The sequence below is a fragment of the Solenopsis invicta genome, chromosome 11 (assembly GCF_016802725.1).
Source record: "Solenopsis invicta isolate M01_SB chromosome 11, UNIL_Sinv_3.0, whole genome shotgun sequence".
Classification (NCBI taxonomy): domain Eukaryota; kingdom Metazoa; phylum Arthropoda; class Insecta; order Hymenoptera; family Formicidae; genus Solenopsis; species Solenopsis invicta.
Window position 1 is genome coordinate 921,988 of NC_052674.1, and position 23,391 is coordinate 945,378.

Sequence of the window (23,391 nt, forward strand, 5' to 3'; positions counted from 1 at the left end):
TCTTCGATTCGTGTGTCTCGAACGACCACGAGCGACGGCAGCGAAACGCGAAGAAGAGGGAAACGAAGGGAGGAAAGCGGAGAGGAGGGTAAAGAAGCGCGCGAGTCAGCGCTAGTCAGCGGCGCGAGTCTCGTTGGTCTCTGTTGGTCTCTGTTGGTCTCGTGCACGGGGCTCGGGGAAGTCTTTTGTACTCCCGCGCGCGACGCGATGGACCCTCTCTCTGGACGGAGTCCAGACGCGAGTGCGAGTCGCGTAGCGCTACAGTAGTGGCTGCTGCCTCTCGGCAACTGGAGGGCCCACACTCTGCAGCACTTTGCTAGTCGCCAGTCTCGTGCTGGCGACGCGCGTTTTCTTCTTCTCCTCTCTTTTACCTCTCGCGATAGTCGCGACGCGATCTGGTTTCTTCTTGGAACGCGTCCCGAGTTCCGAGTCCCGAGTCCCGAGTCCCGAGTCCCGAGTTTCGACCCGCACCAGTCTTCCATCCGATCGGATTCTCATTGATCCTGGTGTCTGTGCGCGGTGGTGGCGCGCGGTGAAAGTGCTCGACAGAGAGAGAGAGAGAGAGAGAGAGAGAGAGGGAGAGAGAGAGAGTGCACGCGCATCCGCGACCAACTCCACGTGCAGTGGTGGTGCAGCGGCATCGCGACACCAAAGGACATGAGGCGGATCACCATGGACCCATTCGTCTGGACGTTGCTGCTGATCCCACCGCTCTTATTCGCGACGGATCTCTTGCAACAAGCTGCTGCGGTAGCACCAGCTACCGCAGGGGAATGCCCACAGAAATGCGTGTGCTACGACAACACGATGCAGGTGCGATGCATGTTCGTGAAGCTGAGCCAGGTGCCACGGGTGCCAGCTAACACCACCGTCCTGTAAGTCGTCTGCAGTGTCTTCGATCATTATTTTTATTTAACATTATTTCAAATTTCGATCACTGCACCCTGTACGCAACACGTTATGTCAAATATTCCTTGAAATTTTTCTCCCTGCGAAAGTTCGATATTTATAATTACAAGAGATTACGATAGTAATCATTGCTGTTCGATAACCAATCAACGTAGGTGGAATTATGGTGAATTACGAAAGGCCAAGAGAAAGTGCGTTAAGGTGAATATTCACTTATGGGAAGGATACTAATCGAGACGTATGATCAGTTAAGAAGATCGCAACTAAGCGCTTTCTCATATGTTGGCATTCGCCTACTCTTCGCAGTATCGAAGAAAAGGAATAACATCGTGTTTCAATGTGTAATAAAAACTTATTCCAAGAATTTGTAATAATTATAAATTATAATTAATCCAAGTCGTATGCAATAATTGTATTATATAATGAGTATACGCAATTATCTGCAACAGATTTTGAATTTAAAAAAAATCATTTTTTTTTATTAAAAATATGCTCTATGTTATAATAGCCAGTAAAAATCAAATGCGCGAATTTTCGAAATAGAAATTAATTTAGCGAGCAAGTATAAAAGTTATCGATTTGAAGTAAAGTAGATCGATAAAACTCAAGATCGCCAGTTACTTAGAACTATATATAAGTTATGATGCAGCTTTAAAGTGGAGTTTCGGAGAAAGGAATGGAGGAGAATGGAGTGAAGCGGTACACGAACTCGATCCACTGTTTAATCCAACATTCTTGATATTGCGGTATTATGTGAATAAAGTATATTTTTATTAATATACATTTTCAGGTCATTTTTCTGGATGAAAGCTCGATCATTAGAATTCGTATCGGATTCTAATGTTTTTCTTTTTTTCTTACAAATTGAATGTTACCGCAATACATATATTTTATTTAATTACGAACAATTAGGATAAAATACGTGGTTAAAAATAAAGAGAGAGAGAGAGAGAGACAAAAGAGAGTTGGAAAACTAATTAGAAAATTACATAAAACATGAAATATATGAATGGCATATTTTAAACAATGGCATCACAAATACTTGTCTCGTCGACCCAAGTTATCGTTTAAAAAACCACGTTTCAATTACAAATATATCTTTTCAATAAAAGTACATGCGATATTTATATCAAATTAATTTAGTCATGGCAGTTTATCTCGCTATCTCCAAAGACGCGTGCCAAAAAAAGATTTAATACTTAAATTAAAAAAACGATAACGTGATTTAATTCTCAACGTGTAGACGATTAACTATTTTATCATTTCATCTCGATTTATCTCGTGCTGATATATGTCATCGATATCACATAGGTTTGTTCATAAACTTCGTTGAAAAAAAATAAAACGTTAATCTACAATCTGTACGAAGAGTATACAAGTTCTTTATCATCTTTGTTGTAAGTCACAAAGTTTGTAAAATCTCGGACAAAGATGAAATGGCATGGCAAATATTGGTAAATCAGTTTGCAAGTCTGTGCAGCGATAAATGCAATTAATTCTATTTGTCTTATAGTATGACTATAATGTGAATATTATTAATATATCAGTACATCGGATTACAATACATTTCCCTCCCTCTCTCTCTCTGTTGTTTTATTTACATAACACAACCTAAAAATTATTGCGAGCACTAGAATTTATTTGCTATAAAAATAAGATATTAATTGTTTTCATTATCTTAACGATTGCGCCATCATTCATTGTTATCATTATTTGCTATTTAAGTATAATTATTATTTGTTTTTTAGTTAAATTTTTTTCTTTTAGAAATAAAATAAAATTTTAATATATTTTAAAAAAGAATTCACTCAATAGTGAATAAACATTTAACCATGACCCTATTACGCTATTAAATGGTATAGATCATTGTGAAAATGTAAACTTAAAACCTAGTTAAGAAATATCTTGGTTCATGCGCTCTTTTTTCTTTATAATGTAATCTTGTCTCATACGATTTGTTAAAATTAAATAAATCGTAAAATCAAATTTTTTAATTGTACGTATATAAGAGAAATACTTCTTTCATTTTATTTTCATTATAAATAATGATATTCTTTTTTCACATTAAATTCCACTACATCTTTTCTAATGACAATCTCATTTTATCTAAAATATTTTATCTAAAGTATGTTGAGTCATTTAAAAAAATAACTAATTCATCGTTTTTAATCAGCTGTTTTGAAAACACGTAAATGTAGCGACACAAGCATTTGGAATACATTCCAGAATGCTGCTGCGAGATGTAAAGTTTGACTCTGATTAACGATCACTACACACGCGATGGTGATGAAATTTCGTTGAAATAAAGAACCAGTAAATAGGTATTATACAATTTATAGAGATTCTATACGTTTACATTTTATGTCGTCTATCGCGTAAGCCAGAGAAAAGCTGTCAAAGTTAAATCTTTTTTTCTTTGTCTCTTACGCTCATATAAATGCAAACATAATTTACATTTGCCTCTGTCTGCTATTTCCGTAACGATGAGCCACTCTACGCTCAATGTCAAAGAAGCGGCATGGCGGTGGAATCTACGCGAAAAAGTTCATAGACTTGGACATCGTATGACGATTGTGCAAGGTCAAGAGATTAGAATATAAAGAAACAGCGCAAAGTTTAATGTAAACGATGTTGTTTTTAATTATGAATCACATACACACTCGACGAATTTAACGGATAAAATTATGGTTCTTTATAAAGTTATAAAATAAAAGATAAAAGAAATAATCATGTGCGTCGGTCGATGAGCGATAAAATATCCAGTAGTAGGACGTTGACTTGAATATCGAGTATCTTTAAGTATATGTCTAGAGTCTCGTTGAATAAATATATACCATACTTGTGTACCGCGCGATACCGATATCCGGCGAGATATCGTCTCTCGCGTTACACATGCCACGTTATATCATCACCATCTTCGATTCTATGTAAAATGGCGTGCACAAAAAAAAAACAGTTGCTGTTTAAAATACTCGAGTCAGAAATTATATCTGTTTGATTAAATCATCCGCGGTCTGATGTGAAGTATCGATGTGCACGCCAGTTATGCGAATTTATGGCAATTAAACACATAAACATTAAGTATTATGTTGGTAATACTTACCACTCTCAATATTTCAATAACACAGAGAAACGAATTTTTTTTTAATGTTAAAAATGCTTAATACATAAAAATGAGATATACATAATTGTATCTATTTATATGTTTCTTTTGGTAATTTGGTTTGATAATTCAAAATTTATCTATTTATTTTTGTTTTATTGTACAAGTGATAACGTCATTGTTAAAACTAACACTTGTTATATGAATTCGTACGGATCCTTTTGATTGTACGAAATGAGGCATAACCATTCGAGGGCGTGAATTCGCATTCCACCAAGAGGATAGATTATGTCATCGTTATAATTGTAGGTATTCATGCATCTCGATGAATCGAATGGCGAAGCTATGGCTTCGACGAAATCCGATATTTGTGATCAAGCTGAATACGGACCAGAAGAGAGACCAGATCATCTTCCCGGAATAATTCTCATGTATCCGCTATTATTAATATCGCTAATTCGCTTGCAATCTCCGTTATTAATATAAGCGTTCTATCACGTGGCGTTAAGTGAATAAACCACTGATATTTGTACGTATCAATGCACATTTCTATCGATGGATCGTCGACCGACTGAAGTGGTCTTGTGTGATGGCTATAGCCTCGGAAATAAGACAACGTCAAAATATATTTACAGATACGAAAAGCAAAAAGTTGTAAGTATAAAAATTCGATTTTTCAAACAAAACTTGCGAAAAATAATCTTTAATTTAATTAAGAGAATATTTTATATTTTACATTTTATAGATAACACAATATATTACAGAGAGACCATGGATACTCAAACATGTGCTTACTATTATATATACGTGCAATAGTTTTTCGCTATTTAAACACTTTTAATATTAATAAATGTAAATAAAATTATTTTTAATACAATTTTTGAAAAAGTTTTAAAACAAACAACGCTCTTTATTATAATGTTGAATTTATCGTACATAAGCATTCTATTTGAATAATCATTATTGGGAATTTTAAATAGATTATGATTTTGCAATTTTAGAACTCGTTTTTCACTCATTATGATAATTTTAATAATCTATCAATACATATAATTGTAAACTTGGTTTTTCAGATATATATATATATATATATAAAACGCTCGAAATTTCATAACTGACGTCGTCAACACTAAAGCGATGTTTTATTGAGGCCGCGTTTAAAGTATTTAATTTAACTACCGTGAAATGTGAAATTATATTGTCTGCAGAGTAATTTAATGCCACAGTAAAGAAACTGAAGCTGATTACTAGAATCGTTTCCTTTCGTATTAAATGAAAACAATTTCTTAATTGGCTAACTGCCATCAGAATTTATTGATATCTATCTATTTATCAATATATATGGCAAGTATTATATATATATATATATATATATATATTTTTTTTTTATACTTATATGTATACACAGTATAAAAATTATTACAAAATGTAATGTATACGTTTATATATTAATATTAATATTAATATTAATAGCCATTATTTAATATTGCGTAAAGTCATATAATTTATAAAGAAACAAAGAGCTATTGCATTGTGAAGAATTTCCGCCATTTATAAGTTACTTTTTCTACTTTGCTTTCGTGTTTGCGCCGACGACGTGGCGACGATTCGCTAGTACGATAAGAAGAAGGCTGAAATACCATCGGATCGAGAGCGAGAACTCGAGTCAGTAATTTAGAAAGGAAGTAATGTGCAACGAGTCGAATAAAATTGATAATTAAGGGGGCTTGAAGTTTGATAACTTACAATTAGTGGATAACTTACAATACCTAGCTCTGTCGCATCGTGCACCGAGCCGTCGTAATAATTATTCGATTGTGCAACGCGATGAATTTTTGAATTAGTAAACTCTTCATCTAATTGTGAATCTCCAATTTATTCCGATACTCAAATATTCGCACTGATTGTCTCATTGGCATTTCATACGTATCCTACATACATGACGTACATATACATGCATATACAGCGTTGATGAAATAGATTTTAATTTAATAATCATAATCTTTTCGATAAGCAGTAGTCGCGCGCCCAAGTTTCGAACATCAAACTTTCGCACATCTAATTCACTAATCGATTTTATCTCAATAAATAGATTTTTATTGAGATCAAAAAAACAATGATTGCTATTTACTTCTTATATCTTCCGAGGAACGTTTATAGTCACTGCTCATTTCACTAAATGAGTGGGCGGATAGATTTATAGTTATGGTATTCTCGCCCACGTATTATATATGAAATTCTGTTCAGATATACATATTTATAATTCATATTTAATATAATACATTTAACATAGAATGCGATCGTTTAAAATGTGATTGTCTGTTTTTTAATTTAAAAGAAAAGATCGTACGTGATATTCGTGCAAAATAAAATTCCAAATCCTGCACCACGTTATCTAATAAGATTGTTTCTATCACGTTACAATTATTCTATTCTATAGATATATATTATATAGTAAAATGTCCGCTACAATATGCTTTTCTAGCAAGAAATCTTTATTATAATGAGGTTGATGTGAAATTTTTCGCTAAAATATGACTCGTTTTCGAGTTTCTCTTGGAGAATCTGCATAATAATGTCGATATTGTCGATTTTTTTCCCATCCGCTTGCGCTATGCGCTCTCATCCCGAGAACTCGAAATGTTTTCAGAGATCTCCGATTTAACAATATCGCCGAAGTGGGCGCGGGATCGTTTCACGGACTAAAGAAATTGCACACCCTGCTACTGAACGACAACCACATTCGGCGACTGCCGCTGGGCGCGTTCGAGGGCGCACCGAATCTACGGATACTCTACTTGTACAAAAATCGGCTGGAACATATCGCGCCGGGCGCATTTGCGGGGCTACCGCGACTCGAGCAATTGTACCTGCATCACAATCATCTGCGAGAGATCCGACCGGGTACGTTCAACGATCTACCGGCGCTGGAACGTCTGTTTCTGCACAGCAACAAACTTCATCGGCTGCCGGCGGACGCGTTCGTCAACGTCGGCCCGATGACGCGGCTGCGTCTCGACAGCAACGCGCTCATTTGCGACTGCAATCTGGTCTGGCTGGTGGAACGCCTGCGGGACAGACCTACGGAGATGGCGGCGATTTGCCAATCCCCCCACAAGATGAAGGGTCGTTCCCTCGCTACGATGCTGCCAGAGGACTTTCATTGCAGTTGAGTACGAGTTGAGCACGCACCTTTCGTTTTCTCTTTCCTTCCTTTGAAAAGCTGCCGATGCGACTCCCCGAATGACAATTCGGCGAGTGATCCTCACCGAGATACGGAGATGACATTTTTTTACATGACTCGATTGCGTCGCGGTCGTTGCGCTGAGCTGCGCGTGCAACTCTCTTACGATGCGTGGCCGTCGCCTCTCTCGCACAAGGGATCGACTTGTCTGTCCTTGGCGAGAAAATTATTAAATCGAAATTCACATTCAATCAATAAAATTCTCACCAATTACTCAATTACTCTAGAGCTTGTTTCGTTATTCATATACTGGACGGAAAGATATAGATAAAGCAGATAGATGATCGGCGATATAATTATTTATCTTTTTTTCTAAAAATTTTTCCAAAAAGTATTCTTTTCACAGCAAAACCACGCATCATAGAGGGCCCGGAAGACACCGTAGTGGAATTTGGCGACACGATGACATTGACGTGTCGAGTAACGGGTGATCCGACGCCAAAAATTAAATGGATGAAAAACAAACGGAAATATTTTTGGGAGAGAGAGCGAATGGCGACAGCGGATGACGATAATGAAAAGTACGTGATCCACGAGGACGGTGACAAGTACGTGATCCGCGAGGATGGCACCTTGGTGATATCGGGCACGACCGAACAGGACAGCGGGATATACGAGTGCGTGGCCAGCAGCGACATGGGCTCGACCAAATCGAGAAAGGCCAGAGCGGTGATCACGGCGGCGGCGGCGGCGGCGGCGGCGACGGCAGCCCGCTTGATATTCGCCGAAAGGCCGGAATCGCAAAACGTCAGCGTCGGCACCGACGTCACCTTTTCCTGCCGTGCGCGAGCGCTGGCTAATCCCAAGCCGGATGTTCGCTGGTTCCGAGATGGTCGAGCCATCTCCTTTGGCGAGAGAATCTCGCTCGAGAACGACGGCGCCTCGCTGCGCATCCACGCGGTCAAGGAAACCGACGCGGGCAAATACGAGTGTTATCTCAAGAGCATCGACCACATGGTTCATCTCTTCGCGGACTTGAATGTCTTTGTCCGCGACTCGTCGTCGTCGTCAGCCCCCCGATTGCTCTTTAGACCGCGAGACATGGAGGCGGAACCAGATGCCACCGTTGAGGTACCTTGCCGGGCCGAGGGTATCCCAAAGCCGGTGATACAATGGAAAAAGGACGGCAGCGCGCTCGAGGGTAATAGGTTCAAGATCATGCGCGGAGGCAGTCTTGTTATTTTTAACGTGACTCCGCGAGACTCCGGCAGGTAAGGAATGAATTGCAATGGATTGTTGAAGGACGGAATCTTTTTGTCTTAAATTTTTGTCTTGAATCTGTGGAAATTAATTGTTAATTGGAAAAATTATAAAATCTTTGACTGGAAATATTAAAATTAATATCGAGCTATTTTATCATTATGTTCCGTGCAATATTATCGCGATTATATTTTTCACCCCTCTCTCTCTCTCTCTCTCTCTCACAGGTACGAGTGCTCGGCTGTAAACGATTACGGACGCGCAACCGCCGATGCTTTGGTGCGCGTTCGGCAGCTCGGTGCAGCGGATACGACGCTCGTCGTACGAGCTTTTCAAAGTGCCACCGAAGAGATCGATCGTGCCATTAATAAAACGCTGTCGTCTCTCTTTAATCCCGACGGCTCGTCCAAACACCAAGTTAATCCATTTCGGCTGGCACGATTTCCGGACGCGATCGGTCGCGCGGCCGCCAGACCAGCCGAGCTCTTCGAGAGAACTCTCGTCAACATTCGACGTATGGTGGATGCCGGCGGAAAGGCAAACGTCACCGCTGACTTTCGTTACGAGGACATCTTGACGACCGATCAGGTAAATGGAAATTTCATCGATTATACATCGGATTACAAAGGGGAAGGATGATAGGGCGATACGATTTCCAGGTGAGGGAGATCGAACGATTGTCCGGATGCACCGGTCATAGACGTCGACAGAACTGCAGCGACAGATGCTTCCATCGGAAATATCGAAGCGTAGACGGCAGCTGCAACAATCTGCGCCATCCTACTTGGGGCTCGTCGTACACGGGCTTCCGAAGAATATTGCGACCGATCTACGAGAATGGTTTCTCGACGCCAGTCGGCTGGGAGAAAGGACGACGGTATCACGGTTATCCGAAGCCCGCCGCGCGTCTCGTGTCGACCACCCTCATCTCCACTCGCCACGTCACATCGGACGATCGGATCAGCCACATGGTGATGCAGTGGGGTCAGTTCTTGGACCACGATCTCGATCACTCGTTACCCTCGGTCTCGAGCGAATCGTGGGACGGCATCGATTGCAAAAAGTCCTGCGACAACGCCGCGCCCTGCTTCCCGATGGAGGTGCCGGCGAACGATCCGCGCGTCGACAACAGACGGTGCATCGACTTCGTGAGAACGAGCGCCGTGTGCGGTTCCGGCGCGACCAGTATCCTCTGGGGTGGCGGTCTGATGCCTCGGGAACAATTGAACCAGCTGACCAGCTACCTCGACGCCTCCCAGGTTTACGGCTACGACGACGAGCTGGCGCGCGACCTGCGCGACACGACCACGGATCGCGGCCTGCTGCGGGAGGGTGTCGCGCTTCCCGGTCGCAAGCCTCTGCTGCCGTACGCTGCCTCCGGCCAGTTCGTCGACTGTCGCAGGAATCCGCTGGAGAGCTCGATCAATTGTTTCGTGGCCGGTGACATTCGCGCCAACGAGCAGGTCGGCCTGCTGGCCATGCACACCATATGGCTGCGCGAGCACAATCGCCTCGCTCGCGCCCTGCGCGACATGAATCCACATTGGAATGGCGAGAGACTCTATCAGGAGGCGAGACGTATCGTCGGCGCTGAGATGCAGCACATCACTTATCGACACTGGTTACCGCGTATATTCGGAGACGGCCAAGAGTCTTCTTTGCCGCCGTACCGGGGCTACGATCCCAACGTCGACGCCAGCGTGTCCAACGTTTTCGCCACCGCCGCCCTGCGCTTCGGCCATTCGCTCATTCAGCCGCGTCTCGAGCGTCTCGACGCCTCCTTCCGATCGATTCCGCAGGGTCCTCTCGAGCTGCGAGACGCCTTTTTCGCGCCGTGGCGATTGGTCGAGGAAGGCGGCGTCGACCCGCTCATCCGAGGTATGTACGCCACGGCGGCGAAACTCAAGCTGCCCGAGCAGAATCTCAACCGAGAGCTCACCGAGCAACTCTTTCGCACCGCGCACGCGGTCGCGCTCGATCTAGCGGCGATGAACGTTCAGCGAGGGAGGGATCACGGGCTACCCGGCTATCTGGAATGGCGCGATTATTGCAACATGTCGCGCGTCGAGACGTTCGAGCATCTGGCTGGCGACATCAGCAGCGCTCGAGTGCGGCAAAAGTTGCGCGAGTTGTACGGCCATCCGGCTAATATAGACGTCTGGGTTGGCGGTATTCTCGAGGATCAGTTACCAGGGATGAAGGTTGGACCGCTGTTCAAATGTCTCCTATTGGAGCAATTCCGGCGAACGCGGGACGGCGATCGGTTCTGGTATGAGAATCCGAGTGTCTTTGACGCGCAACAGCTCGTCCAGATCCAGCAAGTGTCACTAGCCAGAATCTTGTGTGACAACGCCGACAATATTACTCGCGTGCAACCCAATGTCTTTCTACTGCCCGAAGCTCCTACAAACGACTTGGTCAGCTGCGACGAGATTCCTTACGTAGACTTGAGTGCGTGGTCCGACTGCTGCGACAATTGCGAGAATCGCGACAATACCATCTTCCGCGTGCGCAGAGAGGCTGAGAAATACTTTCCACCTGCTAATAGTTCCGACGTCCACGTCAACGATGTAGAGTCGTTGAATCGCGATGAGAAAATACAATATTTACTAAGGATGTTCGAAGAAAGTGATAGAGAGGCCAAGAGACTGCGAGACCGGGCTGACGATCTGGCACAAACGGTGAAAGAACTCGAATCAGTTTTAAGAGACGTGTTACGTGAACGCGACAATAGGAAAGTAAAATTAAGCGTGTACAATTGAGGCTTGGATCGTCCTTTCTCGCTCTATGGCATATGTCGTGTTTTCGCACTCTTGCGTTTCGAATATACATGCCATATTCTTTATACATTTGTTGTTGTAAATAGATGCATCGTGAAATCATTTCCTTTAGGCTAACACAGCGGTTACCAAGATGTATACATGTAATGCCATACAAGACGAGCAAGGCTTAAACAATTTTTATAACACATTAACAGGGAAAACGCATCAAGATATATACATATTACAGTGTATTCTTGTAACTTTTTGTTACGTACATTATGTACATTTATCGATACGATTTATAAATCAACCTAGTAATGTCTCATTGTTTAACCCCTCCAAGATACTTTGTGTGTTGCCCATGGGCAACAATATCCTTACCGTCATTCTTTGTGAGCTCCACCGTGAGAAAAGCCAAATTCTTCCCAGCACGTAGTGTTTTAGCATCAACTGTCACTGTTTCACCAGGAAATGCAGCTTTCAAATACCTGTGCCATTAATTACTTTGTTGTACAATATAAACATTTATACATATCTTTACTAATAAAAATTATCAAGTTACAATCGTTTAATTTCCAATCCTTAATCAATATCTCAGTGTAAAATAAATTTGATTTATCAAGAAAAGAAAATATCAATGAAGCAAAATAGTATAATTTTAACTATATATAAATGATTAGAATATGACAAAATAAATTTTATAAAAATTTCAGCTCAAGCTCCTTACGTCACATGTAGATCTATGGAAGCACCAGGAGGAGTATCAGTTTTATAAGTCATTAATGCGCACGTAGATACACCATCTATAATAGTAGCGGTAAAACCACCATGCAAGAAGCCACCAGGATTTAAATGTTCTTCAGCTACAGTAAATTGTGCTTTGCACTTTCCATCGCCAGCTGATAGCAATTTTATCTATTTGGAGAAAACAAATGTATATAATATTTTAATATCTTTATATATAATAAGAAATGGATAAAATGAATGATAGGTTAAATCTAATTAGATATTAAATATTGATAAATTAAATAAAACTTTTTCAACTTACATTTTTCATACAACGATCAAAACCTTTGGTATTCACCATTCTTCCCAAAACGGTCTTTATAAGTTCCATTTTGCACGACATGGTTTGTACTCTGATTCTATTATATCTCACAGCCACACTTTGTACCGAATAACTATAATATTAATAGTTATTTGAGTAATTTCTTATCTTTGTAAATTGCTTATATCCTTAAATTTTGTATATCAGCATATCAAATTATATAATTTCTAAATAAATCACATTTCATAATTTACAAATGCAATTAAATTTTATATATATAGCAATGAAAATTTTTCATTTAATTTTACGAGTTAAATAACATTCAAATAATACTTTTAATCCTGTCTCTACGATATTTTAATTCTGTCACCTTCAACTGTATTCGTGTCACCTTCAACTTATAATGATTACGGAAGAATACATTATATTACAAAACGTTATCGATGCCTTGCCACTTGGTTGGTTTTCAACATATCTAGTTGCGCGATCGTCTAGGATCAAAAACATATCAAAAACATCACCTAGAGCATGGTGGAAGAATACACTTCTTCTTCTCAACGTTAATGGTACCCGTCCCCAGTGTCAACGTGGCGGGGACGATTTGACCATAGTAACCAAGGTATTTTTATCTTGCTTTCAGTAGTTATATAGGAAACAAAAAGACTTAAATAGGAATACGAGATATGCTTGCACAAAAAATAAAGAGGATTGCATCAGCAATCCTGACCGCGCTTTTTCACTCTATTACAAACACGCTTACTGGTACACGGCCAACCAGCGAATCGGAAGAATACACGATGTACAATATTCTTACACCATGCTCCAGAGTATCCAGTGATACAGAGTCAGTGTTATTGTTTGGTTTCTGACCTGGATGCAATTGATGTGCTTTCCGAGGTATTGACCGACTGTCTGTATAGACATTGGCATCGTAGTGTACGTTCACGTTCTAGAGATGGCGCATGCATATGGCGTCTGGAAAAATCGCATCAGCTAAATCGTGGGACATGGCCGTTAGTGTCAGGGCTTAGTGTATGGTGTATAGTTCAATGACATGGCTATTCCCAGGTGGTTTTTTTCTTGGCTGGTCGGCCGCGTACCAGTAAGCGTATTTGTAATAGAGTGAAAAAGCGCGGTTAGGATTGTTGATGCAATCCTCGAGTTCTTCACCGAGTTTTAACTCGAGTATATTTCTTGGCATTCTTATTTACGTTTTTGTGTTCCTAAATTGTTTTGTTTTGGTCGTATCACTCCCGCCCAACTAATATACAGGGAGTGGGTACCATTAATCAAGAAGAAGAAGAAGGTTGTTTCTTCTCTTCCTTCTTTCGATTTTCTCGTAAAATCTATCCTATCCAAGTTTTTTTATGCGTACCTTTATTCTACAGGATTGCGATTTTTTCTTTTTTTTTTGCAATTGTATACAGAATATACAATTTTGCAATTTTCTGACGCAGTCTTCGTTGATCAAATGCACTATAATTTTTTTTAATTTTTTTAAAAGCCCACAAATAACAATAAATAATTTATCAGATTTCGTTGCTGCAATGGCAGATAAACAACCGTGTTATGTTGTATATGTACATATTTGAATTGCGATTTATCAGCGCTAATTACGCATTCCGCAATTTCCGCTCAATGGGACGGAAAATATACCTTAGCGGAGCGGAATCGGCGGAATGAAGCCGCTATCTCGGTACCCAGTCATGAATGTTCTTCCGCAGTACCGCCATTCCGCATGTGAGCGCATCCTTATTCTTCAAACTATGCACCACTTTGCACGTAACTTCCATCTACATTGCACACACAGGATGTGTATGCAAAATTTTAAGAATGAGTCCCTCATCCTAAATGGAAAGTTATGAGTAAATTAATTTCGAAAGGAGTCCACCTTAGAAATTAATAAGTCTTTCTCTGGTTGTACCAGAGAAAAGAATTTTGACCAGAAACGCCAAAATTAAAAGCTAAGGTTCACATATATAGATATTTAAACGCAATACATTTTTCTGAGCTCAGAGGAAAACAACTTTAAAAGGAAAAATACCACTTCCAAAAGATCAGTGACATCTTCTATACAAGCTAAGATTAAATTAGGATAGGTGGTATATTAAAACTACTAAATAAATATTTATGACATGAATAAAAAATGTAATTATATATACTTTAGAAGGATAAAAAGTTGAAGGAAAAAAAATATAAAAATAGCAAAATCAGAGAAACATTAAGTATAATTTATTTGAATGTACACTTGAATGCACACATAATAAATAAGAACATATATATTTTGAAAAGTTGATCAAGAGCAATTAATAGGGTTACCTTGACCATCCAACAAATGATCCTGTGGATTATTGAGATATTTAGGTCCATCTCCCACTTTAGTATATATCATATATTTAAGTTGTCCTGGTGAATGCTTCTGAAACTTGAGTTTCTCCACGAGAACCTATATAAGATAATACTTGTAATACAAGACAATTCATAAATGCATGTTTAAATAGTTTCAATATCAATTAATAGATATATATATCTGAATACAATATGTAGAATATACATACTTGTGAAGGCTCAATTCCTTCAACAGATAGTCCTCTTCTATATTCAATCGCAACATTTTGAGGAGGAGGAAAAAAGTAATCGAGAACACCTATCACTGCTGGTACATCTTTCTCTAATAAATATAACGTAGCATTTGGCCCAGCGTCATAAGTGTATGCAATCTAGTAATGTTTCTTGTCAATAAAATGTATCTATTTTTGTGTACAATAATTTATCAAGAAAGAAGCAAGTTGAAAAATATTTTATGTACCTTCACGTCGTTAACTGCATCATTATAAGAATGTACGAGATTCATAATACTGTTAGAAATATCGTTCGTATAAATACATGGAGGATATGTATCCAGGCACACAGCATGAAACTGATTAGAATCCTTCATAGTAAGTTCGGCAAAACTTTTGAAATCCTTCTCAATGATCGCTTGTTGCATTTTATTTGCTCTTTCTGGGACTACATGCTTTATTCTGTATTTCAGGAGTTCAGATGTTTCTATGCTTCGTCTCATACCTATTGCACTTGGTACTTTTTTTTGTTCATCGTTAACCTGTAGATTTGTATTTTACAAGTACCCTTGTTATATTTATTATCAATATAAGCAGAAAAAAAGCTTTTCTTACCACTAGGATTAAAATCCTCATTTCGGGCCAATAAGACGTAGGCACGATTTGCTTTGCCAAACTGTCTGTTCCATACTTGTCCGAACCCATTTGCCACCTTACAAAACCACCCATAACACTGCGACACGCTGATCCAGAACCAGAACGCGCTATGATACTAATGTCTCCCTAAAAAGATGTAGATGACATCTCGAGAATATATAAACACATTTTTTTCAATATATTAAACAAAAAAAATAAATTATACTTCAATTTTATAAAGCTTGGCTAATGCTGCTGTGAGGCACGCATATCCTGCAGCACTCGAAGCTAAACCAGCAGCAGTTGGAAAATTATTCTTTGAACATATGTGAATCTTCCAGTCGTTTATATAATCGGATAATTGCGAACGTTTCCTAACTTAAACAAAAAAAAAGATCTTAATTTAATTTACATTTTAATGGGTATACATTTAATATGGGTGGCGTAAGAACTCCAAGACTGCTCTGTTCCAAAGATCTGGAGGAGGAGGAGGAAGGGATTAAATCCATCCAAAACGTATTAGATTTTTATATTAATCATCTTCTCGGAAGACAATGATAAGTTACTGAGAGTACCTTTACCAAGGTAGTCTCACGAGGCATGGCATCAAATGGCATGGAGAGTGGTGACGACACCACTTATCTCTATCTTATCATAAATAATCACAAAATCAAAATGATCATGATTTTCAGTCATGAAGGTTAGAGATTAAAGAGAGATACATTATTTAATAAATTTTTACATTCACAACACTTACTCTCTTTTAAACAATTTTGAAGCCTTATATTTTTTATATCTTCTTCCCTGAAAAAATGGCAATTTATTGCATATGAAAAAATAATGAACATGATTTTTCAACATACCTTCCATTCAGCCAAATACAATCTTCTTTGAAATCAGGACTGATCATAACAGTAGTTTTTGCATGCAACTGTAAAGAAAATATAAAGGCTTAAAATTTCAAAGAAAATATAAAGACAGCTTTTTTATTCATTTTGAATTTAAAATTTACCTGATCTGTATCTAAAGTAGCACTTATAGAATCATTGGTTGGTAAAATTAGGGATTCATCCCTCTTTCCCCCTAAAATCAATAAAAATTCTGAAAGTTAATTTTTATTAAAAAAAAACACAGATACAAGAACAAAGGAAAATCGTATAAACAATTCATTTCCATACTGTCGTAACTACGTTTCTTGTGTAACTTTTTACCGATAGCTATTCAAATTCAAATATTTTCTTGTAAAACGAACTGCACAAACATGACGTAAGTATTCATTTTAAAAACATTTAAAAATACGCTATAAAAATGTGTGTGATGGAATTAATTGTAAGTTATAAGAATTAATTTGATCTATTTAGACATTTGTACTCAAAATGCGCTTATAACGGAGTTTATGTATTATTCTATCTTTGTTCTAAAATGAAAGATAAAATAGAAAACAGATTATAAAAGATAAGATTAAGATAAAGATAGTGAGATGCAATAGTACACTCATTTGATTATAAGTGCATTCTAAATACGAGCCCATACGTAAATAAAACATACAATTTATTATAATCATGCATTAAAAGCGAATATCAATAGAATTTTCTGAATAATACATAAAAGTTAATCGCGAAACTTATAAATACCTTTTCTCAAAGTATTCCGAAAGCTTAAAACTTTAAATTTATTAAATAAGAAAGATTTACAATTTATACACGGCATTTACATGTTAATACATATGTATCAGTTAAAATTTCAAAATACAACTACACGTAAGTATATAATAAAGATATAATAAAATCAGTAAAAAAACATCTTGCAAAATAAAACTGAGTTTTTAATTCATCGATTGCATTATACGTAAGCGCAGTTTTTACAAAGCAAATTATATTTGCGGATAATGCAACTGATCAATCGATGAATCAAAAGACTCGCCTTACGTTGAATATTTCTTGCTGAATGATAAAGCTTTGACAATGTGATTGGTATGTATACGTACAATATTTAATAACTGCAATATTGACCGGTGCAATGCAGGTAACGGTACTCATGATTGACAATTACGTTTATCTGCGTATCTTTACTGATCTTTACTCCTCAATCACTGTTACCGCTACCAGCTGTTGCTAGCTACTGTGTGTGATACTTATCAGCTGTTTGAATATATACGTAGAGAATGGTAGAGAAACGCCACGTAATACAACCATAGACTTACATATACTTAGATACCCTAGACTGCTAACTCTAAGGAATAAAAGTAAAATAAATTTATTTGGGACAACAGATGCCAATCGTTTTTAATGAGTCCAAAATCATCATTATCAAATTAATTATATAAGTATTTGAAGATTTAATTTTATTAATATTATTTCGCTGTGCACATCACGTGTGGATTCACTAATTACGACGTCCGAAAAAAATGTCATTCTGTAAATGTGATATAACAAAATATAAATAAACCTACAATTTCTTTAGAAAGATTACATGTATAATATACAAAAGCATATACAGACATGAATTTTAAAGTTGCAGTCGGTAAGTTATCTCTTATGGTAAAACACTGGACAGGAATTAAAACTCACTCTTTGCATAACTTATTTTGATGAAACGAAACAAATAGTTATTTTGTCATCAATACTTATATTCATTAAATTCATTTCTCAACACAATTCTCACTTTTTATTTTTTATTGAATTATAAATAAAAAAAAAAAAAACACAACCTTGAACACGCAGTAATCATTTCTCTCGAACAAACTCGAGGAATCGGAGTTAGACATATATACGTAATCAGTGTAATAAATATTACATTCACCAATATATTACAACGTGTATAATAAAACGATCTTTATAAATTATGCTGGATTAGATGGTAATCCCATAGACCATGCGTCCAGCAATTTTTTGTCCTGAGGTCCAGCACCCAAACTGAGCATAAGTCCAGAGAGATCGCCACAATGGCCTCGTCCACGCATCGCGTGAACGACTTTCGCAATGCTATACAATAGTAGCAAAAATATATATTCATGTATGTATGAAAAAGTCTGATATTTAAAATCAGTGTAATGGAAATGAGACATTTTATAAAACAGTATGAATGATTCATACTTAGCCCATTCTTCCTGAAGAGTTGCAAAGTGTGCTTTAAGAACAGAGTTTCCAAGTTTTTCATTGTTGAGTGATTTTTCAATCTTTGTGAGCAAGGTCGGAAGTTTTATTGGTAAAGTACCGGTCCATTTCACTATATGGGATTTTGCATTCCCAACCTTATGCTCATTAAGTATTATGTCTAGTCTGCATACAGTTGCACAAGGTAAAGGAACTGCTACTGAAGTGTCTACACCTAAAAATTATTATGTTGTATATTTATAAAATATTTTTTTATAAGAGATCACATTTGTAATTATATTTTCTAGAATACCGATAAAATACGATACCGATAAAGTTACATGTATCAGGATCCATATATTCCAATGTTTGTGTTTTTACTCGTCGACATGCTCTTGGAACAAGACTGCTAAGTCCATACAAAGATTCCAACCTTTGAACCTTAGGACCTCTCACTAAGACTTGAACACCAGTTAAACAGGAATATAGTAACTGTCTAAATTGATCTTTCCCTAGTACTCGTTTCAGGTTTCGTAAAATTACAGAGGTAGATTTTTCCGTGATTTCAGAAAATTCTGGCAAAAGCTCAGTGTTATCCCAATTAAAATTAAAGTTTATTGGTAATTTTGCGTTCACTAAAGTAAAACCTTCTTCAGTTTCTGTAAATTATTTGTAACAATATAATTTAGCCATTAGAAAAAAATAAATTTTAATATTAATCATTATTGTAAACAGGAGAATGCTTGATAAAATAATTACTGACCAATTTGATGTTCAAAATTATAATTAAGTTCATCATCCAATAAACTCATTGGAAAAATTTCTATAAAATGCCTCGCTCCAGCACTGAGAATCCATACTAACCACATGTGAATTCTGAAACGTTACACATATACACACACACACACGCGCGCGCGCGCGCATATATGTGTGTGTTTGTGCATGCGCAAAATAATTAAAACTTTAGCAAATAATTGTAACAAATAATCATACATTTTATTACAGTTTGCGCGTACATGCATGAATAATAGAATATTTACCTTACAAAAACATGCTTTTCATTTGTTATATCAGTAAGCGTTCTAGACTGTTTGGAGGAAGTATTATGGCATCCCATTCCGCTGTTCGCTGTCGTCAATCTCATTGCCCTTTGCGGACATTCCGCTTCTTCCGCATTATATCGTCTCTCGGCAAAATCTTGCAGTTCTCTAATTACCTCTTTTAAATTGTCAATCAAAAATGGCCACATATTTAACAAGAATTGCTTGTCTCTCATGAAAACAATAAAACTGCACCATCTTCTAAATCCTCTTGCCTATAAAAAATTCATATATTATCCTATAAATATGCCAATATAAAAAACGAGCCAACAAAATTATGACAAAATCCTTAGTTCTAACAATTTTAAATGACATGATTTGAAAAATTTGTTGTAATAACTACCAAACATGCTTTTTCGTTGCATAATTCACCTGGGCATCTTTCAATGTAAAAGTATGACTTAAAACATGCCCCCTGTACTCATCTCCAAAGTAGCAAACACCTTCCTTACCAGGATGTACCTCGCAACTAAGACTCCTTGAAACAAAAGAAACCTTGTAGTAATAAAAGAGCTTTTTTACAAATCTTTATTTATAAAAAAAGCTAAATCAATATAATTTATGAACAAGTTTGTAATCATTTTTGTATAACATTTATAACTCAAAAGTATAAAATATAATAATTATACCTAACACAAGCATGCTTTAGCAAGTTACCAATATCTTGCATTAATGAATATTGAGCGGACAAAAAAGATGTTCTTGTTTCATGTTCGTTGCTTAAATATTTAACATTCCCGATGCTTTGACAGCCTTCGCATTCATCTTGTCCATCCTCCAAAGAAGCATGACCTTGCCTCAGTACTTCTTTCGGTCCATAAAATTTTGATTTTTCTGTATTCTGAGTATCATAGTTACGATACGTTTGGGTGGTAAATATCACTTTTGGTCCATGCATTTCACAAAAGGTGCACAGTGCAATTGCAGCATTCATTGCCTTTAGAAAGCACAGGTTTCTACGAGTCCTTTTTACTTATCTCAAAAAAAGGAGATAAATTACTTATTATGCTCCTTCACATGATCCTAAATTATTTAAAGAAATGGAATAGCCTAAAAATAAAATCTTCATAAATATGTATTTAACACAATCTGTACAGCATACATGTATGTAACAATGAATAGAATTATGTACATTATATAGAATTATGTACAATCATTACAATATTGCAATATATTTTTCAAAATACCTATCTAAGAACTTGGATAATGATTATATTCTCTGAAATATGTATTATTAGACATTCGCAGAATGCGATGTCCACATGAAAGTAATTGAATATTTATGTAATTACAATTTACGATTTATAAAATTGGAACAATTTACAACATAACCTCTGTCAAAATGCTTTTATAACGTAATCCTATCATTTACCTGCTTCTTTATAAGTTGCTCAGCAAGATTTGACGTCCAAGTGAATTTTTTTCATCCTTTTCACGTGATAAAACAAAAATGAAGTCGGGGCAGAGACACGTGACATTATGATAGCTAATCTCGACATTGGTTCACACAGTGAACACGCACATATATGCGCATACATACGTATGTTGTACATGACGAAACTAAATTTACACTTTTGCATATAGGGTTGCCAATTGGAAGGTGCCTTATCAAAATAGGTCCAACAGCCGTATAATCTAACAGGATTGATATTTCTTTTAAAGTTAACACGGCTTACAAAAATTATTACGTAAAATGTTACATGAACAAAAAACTTGATTAAAAGACATGTTAAAATTAACTTAAATTAAAAGTTAATTTTGAATACAGCATTATTCAGAGTATCGTATTTTTTAAAAAATTAGGATACTCTAAATAACAAAACAATTTACAATATCAAACAAAATTTATATGAAGCAAGAAATATTGTTGTTTACATAGAACGTAATTTTCTTATTTTACAATTTCTCTTTTTAGGTAAATTTTTAACTTGGGAACAAATTTTAAGTTAATGAGTCTTAATAATAATTAGTTGAAATTAAAGATGTGTGTGTATGTGTGTATATATGTATAAATTATATGCATATAATACATACAATACAAATTTTATATATATATATATATATATATATATTGTAAAGTTTTATAAATTTTACTAGGATAGAAAATGTGATAAATAAGAAAACTTTATTTCCTCTCCTATACATGAAATTTATAACCAAATTTCAATTTGACACCTTCATAAGCAGCTCTCATCCATATGCCTACGGCATGTGCACCAGGATCAGGATATTTCAATGTCTATAAACATATTTGTATAAAATTTGTATAATTATGAATAAAATTATAATTCTGCCTCGAATCTAAATATATACATATGAAGTATATAAAATATATTTTGCATAAAGTAATAATACCTTTGTAGAATTAACAGTACGAGAGCCCGACATATTTACAGTTTGCATTGCAAAAGTTTCAGCAGTTTTGACAGCCTCCCCAAATGCATTAACAGGACTTGATCCAGAATTTAATGCGTCTCTTAATTTATTTTCTGCAGATATCAAAGCGTCCAACATGGTTCGATTGCTACGTGATGTTCCACCAAACTCAGAAATCATTTTGTTTGCAGATGTTAGAGCAGTTAACCACATATTGGCAGTTATTTGCTCGTCACTTTGAAACTTGAGAAAGCTCTAAAATATTTCTCAAAATTTCCTCTCTTAATTCTAATGAAAAAAGATTGTACTATTGTACTATTCATTGTACTAAAAAGCTTACTTTAGCGACAGTATCAAAAAATAATGAGTATATTCCACCCTGTGAGCCAGCCATTTCTTTCTCAACAATATGGCTTATTTGTATAAATGTTACAAAAGGTCTTATTGCTAAAATTCTTCCCTCCTATAATATGCATGATATTTACAATTATAAAAAAAACAGATATTTATAATTAAATATATATTTCATTCATTGCACAACCTTAATTGCTAATTTTATGGTTTTGGCACTTTGTGCAAGTATGGTTCCATAATTTCCATCCCCACATTCTTTATCCATTATATCGAGTTGTCTTGCACATGCTATTAGAGCTTCGCATGCAAATGTTAAAACTATAAGAAATGCTGAACGATTTTGAGGTTGCATCATTGGTCCTATATCAGATACACTGTTTTCATGCACCATCTGCAATTACAAAACTTTTGTATCACAAGTAGCAGAGTAAAAATAAAGATTTATAATTGCAAAATGCAATAATTTACAATTAATCATTGATAATTAAATTCAAATTACCTGGAAATTTTGATCTCCCATATTATGTGACATTTTATTCATCATTCTTCATCATGAAATCAAAACGTAATTTTATTTTTCTATGTAATTATACTATTGTACGAAAATTAATTCAAATACCGAAATTGCCGAACCATGCGACGCCATCAGGGCTGCGTTCAAAAATTTTACTCGTCTGGTAGAGTAACTTTGAGTGACCAATCAGGATAAAGAAGTCTTGAGGTTTTTTTAAGATTTCTTCATCCTGATTGGTCATTCAAAGTTACTCTACCCGACATGTAGAATTTTTGAACGCAGCCAGGGGTGCGTTCAGAATGAACGTTCGGTTGTACCCAGGGGTCCTATTCTTGAAATCATGCGATTAATTTTCGTATACGAAAATGGCAAAATAACCAATAGGAGAATATCGGTGAATAATTTCATTGGTTATTCTTCCACTTTCGTATATGAAAATTATTTGCATTTCAAGAATAGAGCTCCAGATGTCGTTTTATCTTTGTTGTT

At 36.7% G+C, this 23,391-nt stretch overlaps 4 protein-coding genes across 12 annotated transcripts; 1 reads left to right on the top strand and 3 right to left on the bottom strand.

The window, feature by feature from the left end:
* Nucleotides 1-164: 164 nt before the first annotated feature.
* On the top strand, nucleotides 165-11,782 carry LOC105198773 (peroxidasin). 2 transcript variants are annotated; one of them, XM_011165610.3, is made up of 5 exons: nucleotides 165-875; nucleotides 6,663-7,180; nucleotides 7,603-8,467; nucleotides 8,684-9,044; nucleotides 9,116-11,782. In XM_011165610.3, the coding sequence occupies exons 1-5, from the start codon at nucleotides 658-660 to the stop codon at nucleotides 11,216-11,218; spliced, it is 4,065 nt and encodes a 1,354-aa protein (XP_011163912.2). In that variant the 5' UTR covers nucleotides 165-657; the 3' UTR covers nucleotides 11,219-11,782. The 2 variants fall into 2 exon arrangements, with proteins under 2 accessions (XP_011163912.2, XP_039311004.1); XM_039455070.1 differs by lacking the exon at nucleotides 6,663-7,180 and having other exon boundaries at nucleotides 784-875.
* Nucleotides 11,444-14,112, bottom strand: LOC105198774 (acyl-coenzyme A thioesterase 13). Of its 6 annotated transcripts, none has more exons than XM_011165611.2 (5): nucleotides 13,642-13,911; nucleotides 12,637-12,757; nucleotides 12,267-12,399; nucleotides 11,946-12,133; nucleotides 11,444-11,706 (listed from the first exon to the last, which is right to left on the bottom strand). In XM_011165611.2, exons 3-5 carry the CDS (start codon nucleotides 12,345-12,347, stop codon nucleotides 11,541-11,543), a joined length of 435 nt encoding a protein of 144 aa, XP_011163913.1. In that variant the 5' UTR covers nucleotides 12,348-12,399; nucleotides 12,637-12,757; nucleotides 13,642-13,911; the 3' UTR covers nucleotides 11,444-11,540. The 6 variants fall into 6 exon arrangements, with proteins under 6 accessions (XP_011163913.1, XP_025992052.1, XP_025992053.1 ...); XM_026136267.2 differs by lacking the exon at nucleotides 13,642-13,911 and adding an exon at nucleotides 13,081-13,221; XM_026136268.2 differs by lacking the exon at nucleotides 13,642-13,911 and adding an exon at nucleotides 13,137-13,161.
* Nucleotides 13,928-17,633, bottom strand: LOC105198775 (diphosphomevalonate decarboxylase). Of its 2 annotated transcripts, XM_011165615.3 has the most exons (10): nucleotides 17,451-17,632; nucleotides 16,476-16,546; nucleotides 16,327-16,394; nucleotides 16,221-16,267; nucleotides 15,690-15,841; nucleotides 15,443-15,610; nucleotides 15,076-15,369; nucleotides 14,825-14,986; nucleotides 14,586-14,712; nucleotides 13,928-14,113 (listed from the first exon to the last, which is right to left on the bottom strand). In XM_011165615.3, the coding sequence occupies exons 1-10, from the start codon at nucleotides 17,500-17,502 to the stop codon at nucleotides 14,109-14,111; spliced, it is 1,146 nt and encodes a 381-aa protein (XP_011163917.1). In that variant the 5' UTR covers nucleotides 17,503-17,632; the 3' UTR covers nucleotides 13,928-14,108. The 2 variants fall into 2 exon arrangements, with proteins under 2 accessions (XP_011163917.1, XP_011163916.1); XM_011165614.3 differs by lacking the exon at nucleotides 13,928-14,113 and having other exon boundaries at nucleotides 14,477-14,712; nucleotides 17,451-17,633.
* Nucleotides 17,634-18,045: 412 nt separating this feature from the next.
* On the bottom strand, nucleotides 18,046-23,105 carry LOC105198772 (folliculin). 2 transcript variants are annotated; one of them, XM_026136264.2, is made up of 13 exons: nucleotides 23,008-23,105; nucleotides 22,888-22,933; nucleotides 22,576-22,779; nucleotides 22,375-22,497; nucleotides 22,014-22,289; nucleotides 21,832-21,897; nucleotides 20,288-20,433; nucleotides 20,031-20,136; nucleotides 19,599-19,873; nucleotides 19,322-19,434; nucleotides 18,888-19,217; nucleotides 18,559-18,793; nucleotides 18,046-18,447 (listed from the first exon to the last, which is right to left on the bottom strand). In XM_026136264.2, exons 1-13 carry the CDS (start codon nucleotides 23,022-23,024, stop codon nucleotides 18,306-18,308), a joined length of 2,079 nt encoding a protein of 692 aa, XP_025992049.1. In that variant the 5' UTR covers nucleotides 23,025-23,105; the 3' UTR covers nucleotides 18,046-18,305. The 2 variants fall into 2 exon arrangements, with proteins under 2 accessions (XP_025992049.1, XP_011163910.1); XM_011165608.3 differs by lacking the exons at nucleotides 21,832-21,897; nucleotides 22,014-22,289; nucleotides 22,375-22,497; ... (1 more) ...; nucleotides 22,888-22,933; nucleotides 23,008-23,105 and adding an exon at nucleotides 21,031-21,302 and having other exon boundaries at nucleotides 20,288-20,708.
* Nucleotides 23,106-23,391: the final 286 nt, after the last annotated feature.